This window comes from Aulostomus chinensis, chromosome 10 (genome assembly GCF_037954235.1).
Source record: "Aulostomus chinensis isolate RoL2024-O1b breed Wild chromosome 10, RoL_Achi_v1.0, whole genome shotgun sequence".
Taxonomy (NCBI): Eukaryota; Metazoa; Chordata; class Actinopteri; order Syngnathiformes; family Aulostomidae; genus Aulostomus; species Aulostomus chinensis.
The window spans coordinates 238,642-262,287 of NC_141329.1; the positions used below are offsets into that span (position 1 = coordinate 238,642).

Genomic DNA, 23,646 nt, shown 5'->3' on the forward strand with positions numbered 1-23,646 from the left:
CTCATCCAGTCTCCCCTCCTCCCATCCCATCCTCTCGTCTCGTCTCGTCTCCCCTCCTCTCATCTCCCCCTTTCGACCCTCCTCCTCTCGTCTCATCTCCCCTCCTCTCGTCTCGTCTCCCCTCATCTCCCCATCCTGTCTACCCTCCTCTCATCTCCTCTCCCCTCCTCTCATCTCCCCCTCTCGTCCCCCCTCGTCTTATCTTGTCTTTCCTTCCCATGTCTTGTCTCCTCCCCTCCTCTCATCTCTTCCTCTCTTTGGCTCATCCCATCTCGTCTTGTCTCCCCTCCTCACGTGTCATCTTCCCTCCTCTCATCTCAATTTTCTCCTTTCATCTTGTCTCCTCTCATCTCGACTCCCCTCTTATTGTCTCATTTCCTCCCCTCCTCTCCCCCAACGGCTTGCTGCCTCGTCCAGCCCCCTCTCCTCGTCTCCCCTCCTCTTGTCTCATTATTGGATACTGTCTAACTGGGATATTTTATTGTGGACCATTGTGATAGATTAGCTTGCCCCCCAATCATGAACATAGGAGATGATGATCACGTGCAAAGGATGTTGTAGCCACACCTTAGCTAACCCTGATGATGATGTACCTGGCTGATGTCCAGACACTGACCCTGGTGGACAGTACCACCCCGGGGGACAGTGGAGGCTGACAGAGGTCTGAGCCCATAAGGGACAGAAAGAACCAGGGGAACAAGTCTCACAGTCAGCTTTAGACTCAGCCCCTGTCCTCCTCAGGAAAGTTCCTGTATGGAGAAGAGAAATTACCACGAGTGTGTATAGGCACACACATATAGGCACGCGTATGCACGCACACACACACGCACGCACGCACGCACGCACACACACACACACACACACACACACACACACACAAACAGAGGACTGGATTTATTCACTTGCTTTAGAACTGTAGCTTGCTAACATTATGGCATTTTTACTGGATGTCCATTGAGTGTAGAACCTCCACTAAAGTTTTGGGTAAATTAAGTCAGTACACTGAACCTCAAGGGCTTTGTAGCACTTGGCAATGACAAAGGCTTGATAGACTCTTGTGTGCACATCACAAAAGAATAAATAAATGAATTCATGGGCTGCGTACAGATTATGAACTGAGATTTGCACATATTTGTCGACCAAAAGAAAAGATCTGCACATCTTATATTTAACCTTTGTGATAGATTGACAGCAAATGACTTGTTGTTTTGATACCTGGAGGACAGGGGCTGGGCTTCTCACTCCCCACAGGACAGTAGTAGCCTGCAGGACACACATCACCGTGGAACTGACCCAGGGTTGGATCCCCAGGAGGTGGGTATGGAGACAGGTGGTGTCCTGCAACCAAGAAAATAGACCTGAGTTGGACGTCATTACTCCCTGGACTAAGTAAAGGACCACAGCCACGTTCTGTAATTCCAAGGAGCAAAACTCTGCTACGAAAAAACCCTTAGCAAGATGACATTTAATCAAAAATGAAGAGAGTCTTTTTAGTTGAAATAAGCACAATGTGATTACTTGACAGCTTATGATGAGCAGAACAGGTGGTGACCCCTCCTGGAACCGTCATCTTATCGTGGTGGAGCAGTTTGAGTGCCCTAGTGACCCTTGGAGCTATGTTGTCGGGGGCATTTTGCCCCTCGTAGGGTCACCCAAGGCAGACTGGTTGTAGGCGAAGGGCCAGACAAAGAATGGTTCAACAGACCCCTCATGGAGAAGCCAACAAGTGCTACGTGTACCCTGCCCAGAGGGGCACCGGGGCCCCACTCTGGAGCCAGGCCTGGGGTAGGGGCTCAAAGGCATGCGCCTGGTGGCCGGGCCTTGGCCCGTGGGGCCACATCCTTTTATATTCTGTCTGTAAGCCCGAAAAGGTGGCACGAAATGTGGCTTGGGTGGCAGTCCAAGGCGGGGGCCTCGGCTGTCTGAACCCCAGGCATGGAAGCTGGCTTTTGGGACATGGAACATTACCTCTCTGGCGGGGAAGGAGCTGGAGCTGGTGGAAGAGGTTGAGCGTTACCGGCTAGATATAGTCGGCCTCACTTCGACACATAGCTCTGGGTCCGCAACCCGAGTCCTTGAGAGGGGTTGGGCTTTCTCTTTTGCTGGAGTTGCTCCAGGTGAGAGGCGGAGGGCGGGGGTGGGCTTCTTGGTTGCCCCTAGACTCTCTGCCTGTACGTTGGGGTTTACCCTGGTGGACGAAAGGGTTGCTTCCCTGCGCCTTCAGGTCGGGAACAGGTCCTGACGGTGGTCTGCGCGTATGCGCCTAACACCAGTTCAGAGTATCCACCCTTTTTGGAGTCCTTGGGAAGGGTACTGGATGGTGCCCCGGCTGGGGACTCCATTGTCCTACTGGGAGACTTCAACGCTCACGTGGGCAATGACAGCGTGACCTGGAAGGGCGTGATTGGGAGGAATGGCAGGCCCGACCTGAACCCGAGTGGTGTTCAGTTACTGGACATCTGTGCAAGACGCAGTTTGTCCATAACGGACATCATGTTTGAACATAAGGATGCCCACCAGTGCATGTGGCACCAGGACATCCTAGGTCGCAGGTCTATAATCGATTTTATAGTCGTATCATTTGACCTGCGACAGCATATTCTGGACACTCGAGTGAAGAGAGGAGCTGAGCTGTCAACTGATCACCACCTGGTGGTGAGTTGGATCAGGTGGCGGGGGAAGACGCCGCGCAGACCCGGCAGGCCCAAATGAGTAGTGAGGGTTTGTTGGGAACACCTGGCGGAAGAACCAGTCAGAACGATCTTCAACTCCCACCTCCGGCAGAGCTTTGACCACATCCCGGGGGCGTTGGGGGACATTGAGTCCGAATGGGCCATGTTCCGCTCTGCCATTGTCGAGGTGGCTGCTGTGAGCTGTGGCCATAAGGCTGCTGGGGCCGGTCGCGGCAGTAATCCGCGATCCTGCTGGTGGACACCACAGGTGAGGGGAGCTGTCAGGCTGAAGAAGGAGGCTTACAGGGCATGGCTGGCCTGTAGGTCTCCAGGGGCAGCTGACCGGTACCGGCAGGCCAAACGGTGTGCAGCCATGGCGGTCGCCAAGGCAAAAACTCGGGAGTGGGAGGAGTTCGGTGAGGCCATGGAGAACGACTATCGGTCAGCTCCGAAAAGTTTCTGGCAAACCGTCCGTTGCCTCAGGGGGGGAAGGCGGCAACTATCCCACATTGTTTACAGTGGGCACGGGAGGCTGTTGACGTCAACTGGGGAGATAATTGGGCAGTGGAAGTAAAACTTTGAGAAACTCCTCAATCCCACCAATACGCACTCCATGGAGGAGACAGAGTTTGGAGAGTGCTTGAGGGTGGTTGTCCAATCTCCGGGGCAGAACTCACCGCGGCAGTTAAGCAACTCCGCGGTGGCAGAGCTCCGGGGGTGGATGAGATCCGCCCTGGGTATCTCAAGGCTCTGGATGTTGTGGGGCTGTCCTGGCTGACACGTCTCTGCAACATTGCGTGGACATCGGGGGCGGTGCCTTTGGAGTGGCAGACCGGGGTGGTGGTCCCCGTCTTTAAGAAAGGGGACCAGAGGGTGTGTTCCAACTATCGGGGGATCCCACTCCCCAGCCTCCCTGGTAAGGTCTACGCCAGGGTACTGGAGAGGATGGTCAGGGCGATAGTCGAACCTCAGATCGAGGAGGAGCAGTGTGGTTTTCGTCCGGGCCATGGAACCGTGGATCAGCTCTTCACCCTCACTAGGGTGCTTGAAGGGGCATGGGAGTTTGCCCAACCAGTCCACATGTGTTTTGTGGATCTGGAGAAGGCTTATGACCGTGTTCCCAGAAGCATCCTGTGGGGGGTACTCCGGGAGTACGGGGTGGATGGCCCTTTTCAAAGGGCCATTCGGTCATTCTACCGGAGGAGGGAGAGTCTGGTCCGCGTTGCCGGCAGTAAGTCGGACTTGTTTCCAGTGAGAATTGGACTCTGCCAAGGCTGCCCTCTGTCACCGGTTCTGTTCATAACTTTTATGGACAGAATTTCTAGGCGCAGCCGGGTGGTGGAGGGGGTGGAGTTTGGTGGCGGGAGGGTGTCGTCTCTGCTGTTTGCAGATGACGTAGTCCTCTTAGCTCCATTGGGCCATGACCTTCAGCTCTTGCTGGGACAGTTTGCAGCTGAATGCGAAGCGGCTGGGATGAGAATCAGCACCTCCAAATCTGAGGCCATGGTCCTCAGCTGGAAAAGGGTGGTTTGCCCACTCCAGGTCGGGGGGGGAGGTCCTACCTCGGGTGGAGGAGTTTAAGTATCTCGGGGTCTTGTTCACGAGTGAGGGTAGGATGGAGCGGGAGATTGACAGGAGGATTGGGGCAACATCCGCTGTGATGCGGGTGCTCAACCAGTCCATTGTGGTGAAGAGGGAGCTTAGCCAGAAGGTGAGGCACTCAATTTAACGGTCAATCTACGTTCCAACCCTCAACTGTGGCCATGAGCTCTGGGTTATGACCGAAAGAACGAGATCGCGAATACAAGTGGCCAAAATGAGTTTCCTCCTCAGGGAGGCTGGGCTCTCCCTTAGAGACCGGGTGAGAAGCTCAGTCATACAGGAGGGACTCAGAGCAGAGCTGCTGCTCCTCCATGTCGAGAGGAGTCAGTTGAGGTGGTTCAGGCATCTGGTGAGGACGCCTCCTGGACACCCCCTTCGGGAGGTTTTCCAGGCATGCCCAACCAGGAGGAGGCCCCGAGGCCGACCCAGGACGCGCTGGAGGGATTATATCTCTCAGCTGGCCTGGGAACGCCTCGGGATTCCCCCGAAAGAGCTGGTTGAAGTGGCTGGGGAGAGGACAGTCTGGGCTTCCTTGCTGAGGCTGCTGCCCCCGTAACCCGGACCCACCAGATAAAGCGGAGGACGACGAAGACAAGGACGAGGAACAGGTGGGTTCAGTTTATTCTAAGACCATGAGAGAAATCATAATGAGAAATTATCAGAATACAAGTTTTGTGTTCATAGTTTGAATTGACTTTTCAACATCAACTTTGGTCAAAGGTGACTTTTGTCTTCTCCAGTAATGTGTGTGTGTGTGTGTGTGTGTGTGTGTGTGTGTGTGTGTGTGTGTGTGTGTGTGTGTGTAAAACCCAACAAAGATTGACAGATGTGAATGGAATCATTTTGGTACCCTCCAGAATTAAATGTCATTACACTATTCTTCTTAAAAAATATATTATAAGCTAGCATTATAGATAAAGTAGATTTGTTATTCAAAAAAAATGGGTAACATTTACTTTGTATTCTTGGGTATAAACAATCCAAAATTTCTACAAAAAATGATCTAAAAATGTTGAATGATTGTCAGTCAAAAGAAAGCTCTCAAACACTTCGACTCGAAAATGAGCTGAATTAACCCAAGCTCATAACTTGACATTGCTTGGTTATTACAAATATAATTCCGAAAATAACTTGTGGCTGTTTCCTTGCATGTGTGGGTAAAGGAATTAAGATGTGTGGTACCTGTGATTTTAGCCTGGGGTGTGGCAGTCCTGGATCCCTCTGTACAGAAGAAGCCTGAATTACAGGGTCCAGAGGGGGAGGGGAGGCCGGCCTCAGCACAGTAGTGGCCTGGCAAACAAAGCTGACACACCTCTACTGTCACTGCCCCTGGAACACCATCGACACAACACATTAATGTGTAGTACTGTAAATTTATGATTATGGCATGAAAAGCTGCAAAGTAAAACTCAACTCTGATCAGCAAGGTAGGACATTATTTAATTAACCAGAAATATTTCTGTGAGATGGCTCAGCATTACATGTCACCTAGTATAGAGCTGAAGGTGCCTGCAGGGCAGGGAACCATGGAGCTGGTACCCTGGGGGCAGTAGGACCCTGCAGAGCAGCGCCCGCCTGTTGGTCCATTCTCTGGCTGGGCAGAGACAGAACTGAGGATACAGAAGTATCTGAGGCAGAGAAATGATCGATAAAGACAGTCAGAGGGACATAACATCAGAGACGTTTAATCATAGAAAAGACAGACTCCACATCCTTTTATATTCTGTCTGTAAGCATGAGGAAGTACAAGCTGAGTTTGTCAGTGTTTACCCAGGAGAGCAGTCCCCAGTGGGGGCAGCCAGTCCAGATGAGCTACAGTACATGCCTGGAGGACAGAGCTCACAGCCTGACAGACTGGACAAACCCATCTGCCTGCTGAAGGTGCCAGCTGGGCACGGGAACGCTGCACCAGCCGGTGTTCCTGTGGAAACACAGAATATAGCGTCTACAGATGGTCCAGGGTGGAACATCCCAGAACAGTCTGTGGGGATCATCTTTAGCTTGATTATTCTCTGTATTTAACTATTTGCATGATTAGAAGCATTTAGTTCTATGACTCACTCACATGTCCCATGCAATTCAACATATACTCATACAGATATCTAATGGATCTGATAAGATTGCATGTTGTCCTGATTGCGTCCCGGTGGCTGCCCTATTGCATCCTACCTGGGGGGCAGTAGTGTCCTGAAGGACACAACATGGGAGTGTGAGTCCCAGACACACAGTAAAATCCTGCTGGGCATGTCACACACTCCGCCTGAGGAGGGATGATTAGCAGATAGATCTTTATAAACTCTACAAACACATGAAAACACCAAGAACATACACACACTTCAGATTCTTGTTTTGAAGGTACAGGAAATATATATTTGGTGCCCAGGGAAGTTCAAAAAGATTAAATGATGCTGAAAAATTAAGTCTTTGCTTTATGGAAAATAACTTCCTCCAGAATCCGTACAGAACACAGCTTACAACAGTACAGATTTTTATTATCATTATTATTATTATTAAGTCATGTATTGTGTAGGGCAGCAGCATGAAGAGTAGCCCTAATAGATAATGTATTTAATTGCCTCTAGGAATGCAGAACTTTTATGCATCTTCCTTACCTGTCCAGGTAAATTCTGGTAAGTCCCTGGCAAGCAGGGTACCTCTCTATAAGATCCAGGTGGGCACATATTTCCAGGTGAGCAGGGAATGGATGCCTGCTGGCTGCTATTGTCCCTGCCTGGACAGTACATGCCAACTGGACAAACATGAGAAGGGAAGGAGAGCCCTCTAGTGGCACACAGGAACCCTGCAACACAATAGGGTTGTATCTCCTGAAATATCTGCAAGTAATGTAAAGATAAAAGACAGAAGTGTACATGCATGCTGGTGCCAACCTGGGGGACAAAGCAGGCAGTCGGAGAGATGAGTGTTCCTGGTCTTGTTGCTGTAATGTCCAACAGGGCAGAGCAGCGGAGCAGACAAGCCTTGGGGACAGTAATGTCCTTCAGGACAGACTCCATCTACTGGTGTGGGTGAGCGAGCCCCAGGGAGGCAGTAGTAGCCAGCATCACACAGGCCTGAAGGGGCTCCCATCCCAGGAGACATACAGAATGAACCTGTTGAGAAGGTCAAGAAGACAATCACCCCCCTGCTCCCTCTCACAATTCCACACTTCATGCAAGATTAAAGATCAGTCACTTTATAATTGTGCCTATTTATCATTTTAAGTTCTATGTCAACAACCATACAAATGGGAGGAAACTGGTAGTCATCAGCAGCAAATAGGGCGAGACCTTGTGGGCAGGGTAAGCAGTCCTGTGGGGCTGCCATCCGAGTGTGGGGGTTGATGGATCCAGTTGGACATGGGTGCTGGTATTTGAACCAGGTCCTGGATGGGCAGTAATAACCCACTGGGCACTCATAGATGGAGCCGTTGCTGCTGTCAGGGCAATAAAAACTACAGAGACAGAACAAGGATGCTGCTGGTGTGTTAAGTGCTGGACAATCTGCTCCATCAATTACTTTCTCTGAGGAGTTTGGGTGCACAAGCATGTATTTTGTAGTGCGCTAAGAATGTGTGGCTCTGATAAGGAGGTTTACCCTGGAGGACAGGCACTGCAACTGGCTTGGCCATCCTCTGTACTGATGGTTCCCAGCGGGCATCGCTGAGGAGCCACAGAGCCCCCGGAACAGTAATAACCTAGTTGTGTGTAGACAAGAGTTGTAAAAGAGATGCACACTTGAGCACACGGGCAGAGACACTGAGGACCCACAGTGGACAGGGTTTGATATCCACTGTCAACAGAGCAGCTGCTCATCATTTACTTGAAAAGTGCGTTGTTTACAAGTTCAAGGGCTCCAGGACCTTGTAAATTATAAACTTAATCATATTCTCCACATTTTCTTTTGCATTTCTAGTATCAAGAGTATCTAGAGTTACCTAGACAAAGAAAAAACTAGCTGCCCATGTGTTTACTGACTGCCCTCCTCTTAAACATGTATGTCCTGATGGTGCTGAGAGGCATGATCACCTTTTGGGCATGGTCCTCCATGGCTGTCCCCTGAAGGAGGGTCAGGTCGATCTGCACCTCCCAGACAAAAGAAACCTTCCCAGCATTTTCCAGAGGGTGCAGAGAGGCTCACAGCCTGGCAATAGTAACCAGGGAGACACTGCTGGCAATCCTCCTGAGAGAGACGAAGAGGAGGAGCGACAGGACAAGGAAAACGATTCAGAAAATGAAAAAGATGGGTCCCGATTGACCACAGAGAAAACCTGAAAATGTTACAGGAAACAGTATCAAGGGGATGTGGCTCAACTGGAGACCATGACATATTGCTCAGACAAGTTTGGAACAGTACAAAGGCACAAAGCATTAAATACCAAACAAGACAATTACATCAGAATAAGTCTGAGCAAGCCTTGTACTCTGGTCTGAATGTACACACACTACCAGTAAAGGGTTTGGCCACAACTTATCTTCTAAAGTTGTGTCTTTACTTTCATGAGTGATTACATTGTAGGTTCTCCCTGAAGGCATCCAAACTATGAATGAACACATCTGGAATTCTGTAGTCAACAAATCATGAAAGAACTCCAACAGGTTCTACGTTCTAGGTTCTTCTAAACAGCCTCCCTCTGACTCCTGCTCTGCTCACTCTTGGCGTTCTCTCCTTGAGCTTCATGAGGTCATCACCTGAAACGGTTCTCCAACAGTCTTGAAGGAGTTCCAGAGGTGCTGAGCACTTGTTGGTCCTTTGGCCTTCACTCTGCACTCCATGCGTGCAGAGACGTGTCTGCTACCAGAACTCGGAGGCGTTCATCTGGGCTCCAGTCTGAGGAGCTGTTAACTGGTGGTTCCTGAGGCTGGGGACTGGGATGAAGTCCTCCTCAGCAGCAGAGGAGACTCTTGGTCTTCCTCTCCTGGGCCGTGCTCACGTGAGCCGGTTTCATCATGGCGCTTGATGGGTGCACTCAGAGACGCATTCAAAGTTTTTCCAGTTTCCTGGACTGAGTGACCTTCAGGTCTTAGAGCACTGATGGACGTGGCTCCTCTCTACTGAGCTGATGGTTCCTGCCATGACATGAATTCTAGCAGTGGTCAAACAGAGCTGTCAGCTGGGGAGCAGCCTGACTTCTGCTCAGCTCAACTGATGCTCCCAACCAGGAAGAAGGCAGGAAACTCCTCCACTGAACCCTGACAAGGTGAACCTGAGAGGGGGAACCATTTCAGGTGATGACATCATGAAGCTCCCTGAGAGAAGGACGAGGGTTTGCAGCGCTGCAGCGAAGCAGAGGGAGGCGACTTTGAGGAGCTAGAATATAAAACAGGTTTACAGTTCTGAACAATTCTGTCTTTGCTCCATGATTCCATTGATCTGCTTCAGAGATTTGATGTCTTCGGGATGAAAGGTGGGTCCTAACTTTTTACTAGTAGTGTGTGTGTGTGTGTGTGTATATATACATATATACATATATATACATATATATGTATATATATATACACATATATACATATATATGTATATATATATACACATATATGTATATATATACATATATACGTATATATACATATATACGTATATATACGTATATATACATATATATGCATACATATATATACATACATATATACACATACATATATACACATATATACACACATATATATACATATATATACATACATATATATACATATATATATACATATATATACATATATATATACACATATATACATATATATATACACATATATATATATATATATATATATATATATATATATATATATATATATACACAGAGAAAGGAAGAGAGAGTTCCAATCAAAGTTCTATCATTCTGTAAGAAAAGACTTGTATCATATGTGAGTGTGAGACAAGTGGACCTGGGAGACTAATTTGGTGAAGTTTGAGAATGTTCCCTGTGGACAAGGCAGAGGATGGGCACTGGCCTGGGGGCAATAATGGCCAACAGGACATGGTCCTCCTTCCCCTGGAGAGAGACACAGAGCTCAAACATCTCAAAATGGGGTCACTCATGGAAAGTCTGCCTCAGACAATTGTTTGTGGGAACCCTGGAGCAGACATTTCCCCCCAAATACATTCGGACTGTTTGCTTGCCTCCAGCCAGTGACAGAGGTCGTGGAGAAGCGTTTCCCCACGAGCAATAATATCCCTCCTGGCACGGCCCAGTGATGGCTGTGCTATTGCTGGATGAGCAGTAATGGCCGCCGTCACACTGCCTGCACTGAGAGATGGTCCTGTAGCCTGGGTCAGGACCATAAGTTCCCTCTGGACAGCCTCTCATGTCAAATCCAGTTCCTTCAGGGCAGTAGAACCCTGTCCACAAAACAAGTACAGGAACATGAGTCAATGAGGTAAACAAATCACAAGTAACAGTTATGTGGTTACACACCAACAATGGGGGTGGAACTGTTGCCTCTTCTCTTACAAAACCCATTTTCCATTTCTGTGTTTACCTCCGGGCTCTGGACGATTTTTGTTTTGTTTTATTTTTTGTTTGAATTCTATTTTGGAGTTTCAAAAATTAGTCTTGCTTTCAGAAAACATGAGCAATTGAGAAAAAATTCAATCACTTGGCTCAAAAATACAGTCTTGCACTGTGATTCTTTCATGCGTGATTTTCAGTCATAAGAGCATTTAATAGCAGCAGTACAAACCTGCAGGACACAGGTATAATGAGCCAGTTACACAGTACCAGCCTGGTATGCAGGGCTCACACTGAGTAGCATGTGTCACAGCTACAAATGTCCCTGGACCACATGGCACAGGCTGAACGGTTCCTTCAGGGCAGTAGTGGCCCTCTGGGCAAGGTCCCCCTGTCAGTCCGTCAGTGGGGGTGGGTGTGACAGCTCCTCTCAGACAGTAATGTCTGCAAGAAAACATCAGATAACTCATAAACACAAATGTGCTCATTATAGCTACAAGGGTCTTCCTGAAATGATCCTCTCATTCATTTACCTCCAGTCAGATTTTCCAGTTCTTGTGTTTGTGTGACTACAGATTTATGTTCTAATAATCCAAGAATCTGAGCGTGTCTGTTTCCCTCCCACTTGCTTAACTGCTGTCTCACCTTGGTGTCATTCCCTCTCCCACCACTTACCTGAGTTATTTCTGGTGTCTGCTCATGTTCATGGCTTCCTGAAGATTTTGTCTTCCTCCCTGACCTTTTGCTCTCTCCTACTCTCTGTTTGAGCTTCTGTACTGGATTCTCCATGTATGAACTTTCGTAAATTGATGGAATTATATTTCAGTTTATTCCAAGACTGCTGCACTTTCCTTCACAGTTGGAGAATTTAGGTTTGGACTTCTGTCTGTCTTTTTGAGTGTTTCCTTGTCCTCCTCCTTTTCTGTTTTCCTCCATTTTCTTCATAACCTCTTCCAAGTTTGTGGTTCTCTTAGATTTCAAAAACACAGTTTCAACCTGAGTTGATTCCCTGGTTTCTTGGGCAGTAGTGAGTATGTTTAGTTTAGAAAAGTAGGATGATGAGTCATGTGTACCCTCCGCTGCAGCGCCCAGTAGGTGCAGTCAGGCCAGCGGAGTCACAGTAAAATCCCCCTGGACAGGACTGACAGTCCCACTGGCTGTGCAGGCCTGAGCTGTTTGACCAGCTTCCTTCGGGGCAGACTACAGGAGCGCTGCTGCCTATCAGGATCAAACAAGTCACACATCAAACCCTATAAGCGGAGCTTCTACTAATGAAGACAATATCAGTGCAGTGACTCTGTTGATGAGTACTGAGATGTGCTACATGTATGCTGAGGCACTTTTAAAACCTCAACTGATATATGCTGCGTTGAGCCATGACGGAAAAGGCGGATATCCCCCGCAGCAGTACTTCTACAGCTCGGGTCACGAGCACAAGTGTAAAATATGTTCCAAAGGAAACGGAAGTAAAGGTTACAAGATAAATGTTGTCAGAAAATCCTGCAGGCCAACAAATGGTAATTAGCATGAATAAAACACAGAGTCCCTCGAATACAATAAGGTAGAATGCTAAGAGCCTCACTCCATATTAATTTGGTTACATTAGCCTCTGGAAGAAATTACAAAAATACATTTGTTTGAAAATGTGGCCCTCCAACCAGCTGCTGGGGGCTGAATGCTTGTCGAGAGAGAAAGGAAGCACAGACCTGATGGGCAGTATTGACCAGGAGGGCAAAGAGAACCCGAGAGTCCATCCAGCGGGCGGGGAGTGGATGATCCACCTCTGCACCAGTAACCCGCATGGCAAGGCCCTGGGGGTGGGAGAATATTACAATTTTCATCACGCACAACACATTCCATACACATGCTATACTTCCACTTCCGAGGCTTTTCCTCATTTAGCTCCAGAGTCAATTGTTTTTTATTTTGAACTGTTGGGTAGGTGCAAAGAGCTAGAAGAACGCAGGAAAGGGGGAGGAGTGTAGTGTTATGCTGAGTCATGACATCACTGATATTGCGTCTTATCTTCTTTAATGTCAAACATAACACTTAAACAATGCAGATCACAAAGCTGTGTGCTGTTGCCTCTAACCTCTCTAATGTGCTAGTCACCTCCGCGCTCCCCTCCAAAGTAACCTTCCACACAAAATAGTGCCATTCTATTACCAGGAGAAGAGGCTCCCACCTGCAGGTGCTGACAGTCCAACTGAAGGGCAGTACTGTCCAGCAGTGCATGGCATGCAGCCTTCAAGGCTGTTAGTCAGTTGCCGTGGGTTGAATGAGCCTGTGGGGCAGGGATGCTGCTGAGGCATGGCTGTGCCTCCAGGACAGTAGTGTCCTTCTGGGCAGGGCCCCCGCAGAGAGGCATTGGTCAGTCCAAGGCTCAGTTCACAGTAGTAACCTTGAAAGAGAGGATGTATTGATGTGCTGGTGAACAAACACACACACACACACACACACACACACACACACACACACACACACACACACACACACACACACACACACACACACACACACAGGGTGCCGTACAATAATGGTATACGTGCCTGGGAACAAGTCATCAACTTAAATGCATAAAACAATTACAGGAATGCTTGAGACTAGTTGCTGAAATGAAGGAGATGTTGGTGTTGAAGGTCGAGAAGGCTCCCCCACCTGCCTCACACACAATGCAGCCTGCCTGGTTCTCTCTGTTCTGGTAGGTTCCTGATGGGCAGGGCTCTGGGGTAGCGCAACCCTGTGGGCAGAAGTGTCCTGTCGGACATGGCACAGCTGAAGCCACCGTCTGACCAGGAGGACACCAAAAGCCTACAGAGGGATTAAGAGACACATTACAAAAGAGCAGCACTGAGCAGCTCACTGGAAAGACTGTTTCACGAGAGGACTGGTGGGAAGGAGTGCTGGATTGGAAAAAAGACCAAATTAAATACACAAACACATATCAGCAATGTAAACAGCAAAAGCTTATTATGTTTCAAGACACTACCGCCATGAACCAGCATGGGCTGACCTCTGTTGCAGGGTCCGGTTGGAGCCCTGAGTCCTGTACCGCTGCAGTAGAAACCAGCAGTGCATGGCAGACAGTCAGCCTCACTGGTTAGACCTTGCACTGGAGAAAAAGTACCAGCTGGACATAAGTCTGGTTCTCTGGAGCCTTCAGCTGTAGAAAGACAAACAGTGAGAGTAGGAAGACATTCAGTCATTTACAGGCTTTACCTGCCAACGCTCCAGGCTGATGGGGAACTTTTGACTGGGAATGAAGCGTCAGGAAGTGTAGAAGCTTTCTACACAGGTTAAGCACAAGTAGACAGACACACATCCAAGTATGTGAGTGGGTGTCTCCCAACACCCCCCTCCCATCATGAAAATAGACCATTTAGTCTCAAGTCTAACTCAGTCATTTGAGGAACTCGGCGTTTGATTCAGCTGCGACACAAAACATGCAGTGATGAGTTTGGATGTCTGTGGACAGTCTCTTTGGAGTGCTTTCCTAAATTACGGTTTCACCCTAAAATCTTGGTTCCAAGACAGTAAAGCAAAGCTTACAGCAGTAGGTGCCACCAGGACAGATGTTGCCTGTTTCTCCATCTGTTGGTCTGGCCTCAGTGGCTCCTCCTGCACAATAATACCCTGGAGAACAGGGGCCCATCGGCACCGCCAAACCTGCAGAGCAACATGTATGTTACCGAGACGCTGGTAGTACACTGACTGACAACAAATTTATGAGTGATTGGTTGGAATGAGAAGCAGTGAACTGAGATCTGTTGCCAATACGACAGACATACTGACTGAGAAGTGTGTTCAAATACCGGAGATGTTGCAGAATGAACCCGGTGGACAAGACAGCGGCTCTGAGCTACCTGAGGGGCAGTAAAAGCCTGCCTGGCAGCGCCCCCCTGTGGAGGTAGCTGGACATAGACAGTTGGCATTTGTGTAATTATCAAGGTCAAAGGGCTGAGAGTTCCATGCTGCTGACACACAGAACCAACCTGAGAAGACAGAGGAGAAGAGGAACAGATGATTCTATGTTATCAAACACTTCTGTAGCATCACTGACAAAAATAGACAAAAACACAAAAGAAGGTGATCGCGATGAGTCATTGAAGAAAAAAAATCGTAATAAATCTGCAACAGTTCAGATCATGCTGTTGTTGGCCAGAAACCTTCATCTCTAAACAGAAAATTTACCAATTATCATGCTGCAGTTGCTGTTGTTGTTGAAAAGCTAGAGGACATGAATGAGATGTGACATTCTGAGCCTTAAAAAAAGGTTCTCCTTGCAATCCTTCCAGACACATTTGGACTGGCTTGCTGGACCCACAAAGACAAAAAGAGGAGCACAAAGTCCTGACACTCACAGATGAGACTGTATGTGTGCAATTGCATCATTGGCTGAAATAAAAGCACTACTGACCAGCCTTGCATTTCCCAGACACTCTGGTCAACCTCTCTTTCTCACAGTAGTGTCCCGGGGGACAAGGTAGGCAGCTGTCCAGACTCTGAGTCATGGGCTCTGGGTTGTAGTAGCCACGGGGACAGGGAAAGTGGGTGGCATGCCTAGTACCTGTGTATCAAGAGAGACTCGATTAGCCCAGGCGAGTGTAAGGTGGGCCTCCCCAGGTAGGCTCGAGGGTGGCGAACCCAAGGGCTGTAGGTGAAAGAGTACTTTGGGTAGAAAAGCTTCAGTATAAGTGACTCAGTCCAGTTGGACTGAGTCACAGTTGGACTGAGTCCAGTTGGACTGAGTCACAGTTCACAGTTTTGGGTGAATTTCACTGTTAATGTCATAAACTAAAACATGACGATGGACCGTTTATAAAGGAATATCTTTTAATCCAATGTATTCCATGTCTCCGAAGTGATGTAAAACAGCAATATTAGGCTGAACTATCTAACTGGTTCACTGTTGAGCCAAAGGGTCAAGAGCTGTTGCATGTATACGCGACCAGCTTCATTTGGAGTTGCAGCGGAAAACCTGCTTCTCCCTGTGAGCTCAACATGAAGCTTCTCCTGCTGTTACATAACTCGTGCAATACACTCACCACCTTACACTTCCTGTCCTATTAATTATGACATCACCTGTGTTTTTGTAACATCTTATCAAATCTTCTCTCCAGGGTCAAGTAACGTAAGGATACATAAATGGGGTGGGGGGTAACCTGGAGGCAAAACATTCAAGCAACACAAACAAGACAGTGGGTCAGCAGTTACCATCGGGGCAGTAGAACCCAGGGGGGCAGGGGAACCTGCTAAAGCTGCCCGTCTTGTCCGGACAGTAGTAGCCAGCAGGGCAGCGGGAGCACTCGGACTGGCCGGTCAGGTTGGTGTAAGTTCCAGCTGGGCAGGCCACTGGGCTGGCACTGCCATCTGGGCAGTAATGAGCTGGTGGGCAAAGGCCTCCTTCAGAGTGTGGACAGGGAAAACGATTGGAAATGCCTAATCACTGAGATTATGACTGCAAGTAGATTAATGTGATGAATCCTGAGACAAACCCTGATGAATTCAGTCATCACTGTCAACAAAACACCCTCACATGCGTGAACCAGCATCTGTTTCTGTGAGGCTTGTTTGTAGGATAAATTATATATATATATATATACATTATATATCAGTCCTATTTTCTGCTATCTTATTTATGAATGAACTTTAGTTTGATAGCAATAAAAAGATTTGTTCACCAGATTTAGCAGAAAGCTCATTTCCATCTGCAGTGATTCAACACATGACACAATACAGTACGATTACAAAGAAAGACAAAAGAACCGAATAAATATAGAAATATTCAAAGTGAGTATCACTGGACCTTTGCGCAGACTGCAAACATTCATCCTACCTGTGTATTGATATAAAAGGTGAGATGCAATGACCGTAAAACAGCAAAATAACGCCTACTTAAAATAAAGTGCATCGTGTTTAGCGGTGTTTCATTCATTGAAGCGATTAATTAAGCATTATATGACTACGCGAATATTTGAAGACGATGGAACCGTAATTGTGCATCTTCCAACTTGCAAAAGGAAGTGAACCTGTGGCTGCTGAGTCTCCCCCTGGACAGTAAAATCCTGCCAGACATTTCCCAGATGGACGGCTCAGCCCTGCAGCACTACAGAAATGACCTGCTGGACATGAGCTACAGCCAGAGACGTCTGTCAGATGAAGACTGCAGCCACACACACGTAGGGAATACAAACACAAAAAATCACGTGGTCAAGAAAATGGTTTAGTTGAAGAAATGTGTGATATTTGGATACTGACGAGTTGGAGTAGGTCCCTGGAGGGCAGGGCAGTGGGAGACTGGTGCCCTCAGGGCAGTACATCCCCTGGGGACATGCTCCGCCCACTCCTGTGCTGAAGTTACCATCTGGATTCTGAAAGTTTACACCTTGAGAGGTCATAGAGTTTCATTAGTTATCAAACCCCATAGAGCAGCTGACAGTCTTGAACAGTAGCAGGACTCCTAACTGATGTCGTTGGTGTGTGTTTAAGTCATTATCATATCACACCTGCTTTGCAGTAGTAACCAGCCTGGCAGGGCCCGCTGGGCTCAAACAGCCCCCAGTCCTCACAGTACAACCCTGTTGGCAAAGCATCAATGATTGAAAATATTATTGCAGTCAGAAAGACACAAATGCTCAGATTTCTGAGTAAAATAATTCAAAAGACAATCTATGAAAAGTACAGTAATACATTCATACACATCAGTCAATAAAAGCCCATCAAAATTCCCCATCAGGAGACTTTTAAGGAAGAAGATTTGGTGTCTTCCAGAGAAAGAACCATGCAACAATGCTGGCACCTGCTGGACATATGAGGCATTGCTCCACTTGGCTGAAGCCAAAATGAGGGCTGTATGTTCCAGGAGGGCAGGGCAAGATCCCCTCCACACCAGCACCAAGACAATAGTGTCCCACTGGGCAGGGCTGGATCCCCTCTCCTGAGAGACAATAGGTCCCTGGGGGACAGTTATCACATGACTCGGCACCTTCAGCAAAGAAAGAAAGAGTAAAATCATGAAAGTCTGTCAGTTAGCTTGACGGGTCCCACATAGTGCAGCTCTAGGTACAAACCTGTGGTGTTTGAATAAGTCCCATCTGGGCAGAGTGTTGGAGCACTGGAGCCCAGGGGACAGAAGTGTCCAACTGGACACATGTCCCCTGTCAAACCATCTGAGGGCACTGGAGATGCTGCCCCACCGGAGCAATAAAACCCTACAAATCACAGGGTTAAAGAAATGAAATGTTGATGGTGTATTGGAAAAAGTAGTTTGTTTTTTTCCTTCATGCACATTTTCTGTCAGGATTAAATAATAAATAATTATACAAGTGACAGAGGCGGCCCGGTGGAGCAGTGGTCATCACTGTGGCCCCCCAGCAAGAAGGTTGTGGGTGGAGCCCCGGCTGCAGCACGGGGTCTTTCTGGGTGAGTCTCCATGTTCTCCCTGTTCCTGCTGGGTTCTCTCTGGTACTCCAGCTTCCTCCACAGTCCAAAGACATCAAGAGGGGACCAGGTTAATCCAGACTCTAAATTGACCGTAGGCGTGGCTAGGAGAGCCAATGGTTGTCTGTCCCTATGTGTTGGCCCTGCCATGGACTGGTGACCTGTCCAGGGGGAAGGCTGCTGGGATAGGCTCCACCCCCCCACCGCCACCACCACTCTTAACAGGATAAGTGGATAAGTGGCTTTGGTTTGGACAGCCAACAACATCTTTTCATAACAATTATTATTCTCCTTTGAGTCTAAATTTACTGTAAAAGGGACATTTTACAAAAACAGAAATGTCTGCTCTTCCATTGTGCTTTCGTACCTGCTTCACAGATGCCTGATGGCTGGCTGAGTCCTGTACTGTTGCAGGAGTGTCCAGGAGGACAAAGGTGGCAGGCGGACAGGTCTGTGGCTCCCATGGTGTTACTCCAGGATCCTGGAGGGCACGGGTGCTGCAGAGGGTATTTGGTCCCTTGTGGACAAACATAGCCTGCAGGACAGATGCCGCCAGAAGCCACAGCGACCTGTGGCACTGTTTGTGTAAACATCAGCATGCAACATTTTGGAGTTCACCTCAATTTACAAAACTGAAAGGTACAAGTGGCATTTGTGACAGTTTTCTGCATTTCCAGTATTAGCAGCTTGTTAAATTAGTTCTTATCAATCAATGAATGTAAACATGCCTTTACATGAGTTCACTGCATTGCAAGGGTAAATGAATAAATATCCATGTTTTTATTGTGTTTGATGCTTAGAAACTTACAACTTAGCCCAACTTTCCTCACATGAACAAACCAAAACCTTCTTTACTGTACCAGCAATTAAAATGATGCTGAACTGACTTCTAGTTATCAAGGTTAGTTCTTCTGTCTTACTGGGGCAGAAGTAGAGACTCCAGAGCCACAGTAGTGTCCAGGGTCACAAAGACCCTGAGGGTCAGAGAGGCCGGCTCTGCTGCAAAACCATCCTGGCTCACATGGCCGACAATGCTGTACAGTCTCACCGCCACGCTGGTCAGAGTACGAGCCCTGAAGGATTGCAACATGAGTCAAGTTTTTCATATAGGAGAATGACAGGAAGGTCATGAAAATCAGGAAGCTGGTACACAGCCAACCAGACATGCTCAAACTGGCACTTACTGGAGGACAGGAGCGAGCAAAGGAGGACCCTGGGGGACAATAGTGTCCTCTGGGACACATTGGTGGCTGTGACAAGCCTGACTGGTTACACAGTCTGCCTCCAAGACACTCCACACATGAGTGTGCCCCGCGGAGCTGTAAAGATTTGTAGAACAGAATAAACCTTTGTGAGGTATGATTCCATCAGACTCCAGCAGTAGAATGTAGTATGTTGACAAATCCTACAGGTTGAAAAGTGCCAAGGGGACATGGTTCTGCTTTGTTTGCTCCTTCTCGGGTGTAATGACCCTCCTCTGCTTCATTCTGAACTGGTGAAGCTGAGCCACCAGTACAGTAGTAGCCAGGAAAACAGGGGCCTGATGGCCATGTGTTGTTGGAACCTAAACAATAAAAACTTGCAGGAAGGAAAACCTATTATCACAAGATGAACATCTAAATCAGCTGACAAAGTGTAACCCTGAGCTGAAATATGTAACGTTACCCTGGTGGACAGCGGACACAGTCCTGAGGCCTGCTGAGACCAGAATTGTTGCTGAAGGTGCCGGAGGGGCAGGCGAACGGGGAGGAAGACGCTGGTGGGCAGTAACTTCCTGCTGGACACAAACCTCCTGTTGGCCCATCAGCTGGAGTCTAGACATGGTCATGGTTGTATTTAGGAATTGCACAGACATAGAATTTAAGTTAAGTAATTTTTTCCATTTCCCACTTATCTTAACATGATACAAACTTGGTGTTTCATCATCGATTAAGAATTATCATTCATATTTTAGCATTTATAAATGATAGTCAGTTGGAATGCTATTAGAAAGGACACTATGATCGACGACTACTAACGCTGAATAGAAAAATGATTGTATTGAATGTCATACTGGAGACTTGGCTCCTTTTCTGCAGTAGAAACGCTCTTTGCATTTTCCAGAAGGCTCTCTGAGTCCCACACCAGTGCAATACTGGCCTCCACCACAAGGGGAACACTCAGACCCATCGCTGAGAGCAGAGCGTGAGCTGTACGTTCCCTCAGGACATGGTATGGGAGAGGAAGCAGCCACTGGACAGTAAAACCCCTGCAATAGCAGTGATAGACACTTACGACACAGCAGTGCTATGTTACCTGTTTAGGAACTAGCAGATACCAGAGGAAGACAAACTGTTCCTACCTGAGGACAGATTGAGGGTATGTGAGCTCCTGGCCCAGCACAGTAGTGCCCTGGGGGGCATGACACACACACCTGTCCACTATGGCCAGCTGTGTTGTTCCTGTATTGTCCAGCTCGGCAGGGGTACATGTACGGGTGTGCAGTCCCAGGGGGGCAAATGTGCCCATCAGGACAAACCCCTGTCTGCAACATTAATCATGAATTTCATTTATGTCAGTGAATATATAGATAGAATTAGGTGCAGAAAACTGGGCAACTCCTGAAAAGAATGGCACATCGCCTTAGCCTGTGAAACTTTAACCACACAAGAGGTACACAGGAGGCCTCACGGGTACGTTTGGCTTCCTGTCTGCCAGATTAATGGAGGGGTAAACAACAAGAATAAGAGGAAAATAAACATAAAATGCCTTCAGTCATAAATACTGTATCTTATTCACTTGGGATCTTACCGGCCTTGTAATAGGATTCTCATTTGGCTGCTGAGAGTAACAGTACTTCCCCTCTGGACACTGGACACACTCACTGATGTCTCGCATACCAGGAAATTCACTGTAGGTACCATTGGGGCAAGAGATGGGGTTGGGATCCTAAGCAAGAAAAACATCCAGACAGATACCAACCAGCCATGACTGGCCAAAAGTGTTTCTGGTATTCAATTGATGAAATCATTGTAATTGTGCCTTTAATCCTACATCCTTCCCTGACTTACAATGCTTCCTCCTGGGCAGTAGAAGCCACGAGGACAAAGGGTGGCCGAGCGCTGGGGGTCTCGAGCCAAACCCTGAGAGCAGAGAAAGCCTGGGGGACACACCATGACACTTAGCATGGCCTCCTCACTTGTGGTCTCATTAGTGCAGTAGTGGCCCGGCAGGCACGGAGAACACACCGCAGAACCTTCATCCTACACACAAGAGGTCATGAAGCAGATTCAGAGATCTGGCGGTTCCCATATTCTGGTATGGGGGAGGCACACAGGGGAGAGGAGTATCTTACTGATGGATAATTAGGATATTTATTCAGTATAGAGAGCAAAACATGAGCTATATTTGACTGCTGCTCCAGACATTACAGCTGTAAAACAAAACATGATCACACTGGCAGGAAAACACAGATCTAAAAATAGGTTGGTCAGAAATAACAAGTTCTGGTTCCAACTGGTTCTGGTCACTTGACCAGTTACAAAGATGGTGTTAGAGAAGGAACCTTACAGAGTAGCTGCCAGCTCCACACACTCTGGGGTTAACGGTGGCTGACTGGGAACAAAAATAACCGGCAGGGCAAGCAGAGCAGTCCTCCGGTCTCTGACCTCCTTTCAGGTGGCGAAATGTTGAGCTGGAGGAGTGTAAACACCGTAAGGGTTCACATGTGTTACACTTATTTTATCCTTCAGTTTCCTCACAAGTGCAGATTCCCTCATCACTGGCTTCAACATCCTTCTCCAGCCTCCCTGTAATATTCGAGCGCTTACGGTGGGCAGGGTGCAGGTTTCGAGGTTCCCTCCTGACAGAACCGGCCCTCAGGACAAGGCAGGCAGTCTCCTCTTTTCCTGTTGCCCATGTGAATGCTGTAGGTGCCAGCAGGGCAAGGAAACTGGGTGCTGTATGCAGTCCCTGGTGATGCAACATGGGATGACTCATGAATTCACTTGCAGAGAGAACAAATCTTATTTCATGTATTGATTTCATACCCACATCTCTGGGCTGGCAACAATGAAAAGATTGGTGAACCACAAATTTATATATAATATGTAAAGCCTGTGTACCTTCTGGACAGTAGTGTCCAGAGCTGCAGCGGCCTGATGGAGCTCCAGACCCCAACAAACAGTACCAGCCAGGTGGGCACAGCTGGCACTCATTCTCAGCTTCCAATCCACCGCGACCACTCCAAGTCCCAACAGGGCACTTGTACTGGGTCGGAAACCTAGTTCCAGGAGGGCAGAAATGCCCAGAGAAGCAGGAGAGGGGTGGTCTCTGGACACCACCAGTTCCTAATAAGCGTCAGAATGTGAGAATACAACTTTGAGAGCAAAAGTCAATAATAATGGTTTGGATCGCCTGAATCTAGAGCAGTCTAATGAATCAGATTATTCTCATGGAGGCTTTAGGACCAATGTCCAATCCATCAATCTCTCCAGCAACATCTTGTCTCATATCACAAAATATACTTGACATTGTACTGCTATCGCCTCAAATCTATAGGCAGCATTTCCCTCTGCAACCATGAAATGGTGTTTTACCAACTGATTGAGTCTGATACTTGTGTACCTCGAAGACACGCAAATCGTGCTGGGCACTGCTGACACTGTGAACGGTCAGTAAGATCTGTGCGGTTGCTCAGCGTCCCCGGTGGACAAACATTGGCTGGGGCATTGGGTTTAGAAGAACCAGGAGGACACACAAACCTATCAGAAATTACACAAAGAGCTCAAAGTCACAGAGACTATACGAACTCCTTCAGATTAAGAGAAAGTCAAAGTCCTCCTGTCAATCACATTCAGTAGAAGTTTACAATGAATCTTGGTTCTATCACTCACCCTTGCATGCAGTCCACATCAGGAGCTCTCAGGGCTACCTGGGTGCAGGCCTTCCCTGCATAGCAGTCCCTACAATCAGCCAGCTCATCCTGGCCTTCTAAGGGGCCAAAGGAGCCTGGTGGGCAGGGGACAGGGTCACTCGTCCCCTCAGGACAATAGAAACCAGCCGGGCATTTGAGACAGTCCTTTACACCTGGAGGAAACAGTTACAAAGCGGGCACTTTTACTCATTGTGAATGGCATCTAACAAAATGTGTCTGCTTTTCATTTTCAAATGTTACTCAGAGTATCTGCGATGGACATCGAGGCAGTTGGACTCATATAGCACAGCACATAGTTTGTTTTCAACTTCAGTTGTCATCATTTTTACATCCTGCACCTGAAGCTCTGGTTCATCACCTAACCTTTTTTTAGTCATTTCCACATAAGATGTATGCATTTGCCCTCTTGGCGTCCATCTGTTGCAGCTCCTCATCCTGACATTATGATTCATCCTATTTTTATATAACCACGGAGATTTGCTACTGTATGATCAACTGCTGTAGTACCATAATATATTAATTTTAGCTGCACTGTTGAGGAACTGCAGAGTTGTTGATTTCTCAAC

The 23,646-nt window shown here is 47.8% G+C and overlaps 1 protein-coding gene across 1 annotated transcript in view; it reads right to left on the bottom strand.

Annotated features, from left to right (window-relative positions):
* Positions 1-23,646, bottom strand: part of LOC147253970 (uncharacterized) — a 61,918-nt gene that overhangs the window by 36,441 nt on the left and 1,831 nt on the right. The window contains exons 8-49 of the mRNA XM_086215321.1: positions 23,040-23,232; positions 22,771-22,907; positions 22,269-22,493; positions 21,975-22,116; positions 21,715-21,838; positions 21,216-21,407; positions 20,956-21,093; positions 20,507-20,689; positions 20,219-20,413; positions 19,831-19,979; positions 19,575-19,743; positions 19,350-19,484; positions 19,086-19,238; positions 18,533-18,734; positions 17,796-17,936; positions 17,525-17,710; positions 17,232-17,303; positions 16,984-17,110; positions 16,755-16,888; positions 15,940-16,128; positions 15,143-15,292; positions 14,538-14,717; positions 14,275-14,391; positions 13,739-13,888; positions 13,384-13,536; positions 12,911-13,126; positions 12,432-12,536; positions 11,799-11,943; positions 10,958-11,169; positions 10,398-10,616; positions 10,163-10,269; positions 8,300-8,453; positions 7,869-7,968; positions 7,562-7,725; positions 7,163-7,384; positions 6,887-7,074; positions 6,444-6,534; positions 6,045-6,195; positions 5,763-5,902; positions 5,457-5,603; positions 1,216-1,338; positions 594-749 (exon numbers count right to left, since the gene is read on the bottom strand). Of these exons, the coding sequence (XP_086071447.1) occupies positions 594-749; positions 1,216-1,338; positions 5,457-5,603; positions 5,763-5,902; positions 6,045-6,195; positions 6,444-6,534; positions 6,887-7,074; positions 7,163-7,384; positions 7,562-7,725; positions 7,869-7,968; positions 8,300-8,453; positions 10,163-10,269; positions 10,398-10,616; positions 10,958-11,169; positions 11,799-11,943; positions 12,432-12,536; positions 12,911-13,126; positions 13,384-13,536; positions 13,739-13,888; positions 14,275-14,391; positions 14,538-14,717; positions 15,143-15,292; positions 15,940-16,128; positions 16,755-16,888; positions 16,984-17,110; positions 17,232-17,303; positions 17,525-17,710; positions 17,796-17,936; positions 18,533-18,734; positions 19,086-19,238; positions 19,350-19,484; positions 19,575-19,743; positions 19,831-19,979; positions 20,219-20,413; positions 20,507-20,689; positions 20,956-21,093; positions 21,216-21,407; positions 21,715-21,838; positions 21,975-22,116; positions 22,269-22,493; positions 22,771-22,907; positions 23,040-23,232 (6,576 nt within the window). The remainder of the gene's footprint in view (positions 1-593; positions 750-1,215; positions 1,339-5,456; positions 5,604-5,762; positions 5,903-6,044; positions 6,196-6,443; positions 6,535-6,886; positions 7,075-7,162; positions 7,385-7,561; positions 7,726-7,868; positions 7,969-8,299; positions 8,454-10,162; positions 10,270-10,397; positions 10,617-10,957; positions 11,170-11,798; positions 11,944-12,431; positions 12,537-12,910; positions 13,127-13,383; positions 13,537-13,738; positions 13,889-14,274; positions 14,392-14,537; positions 14,718-15,142; positions 15,293-15,939; positions 16,129-16,754; positions 16,889-16,983; positions 17,111-17,231; positions 17,304-17,524; positions 17,711-17,795; positions 17,937-18,532; positions 18,735-19,085; positions 19,239-19,349; positions 19,485-19,574; positions 19,744-19,830; positions 19,980-20,218; positions 20,414-20,506; positions 20,690-20,955; positions 21,094-21,215; positions 21,408-21,714; positions 21,839-21,974; positions 22,117-22,268; positions 22,494-22,770; positions 22,908-23,039; positions 23,233-23,646) is intronic.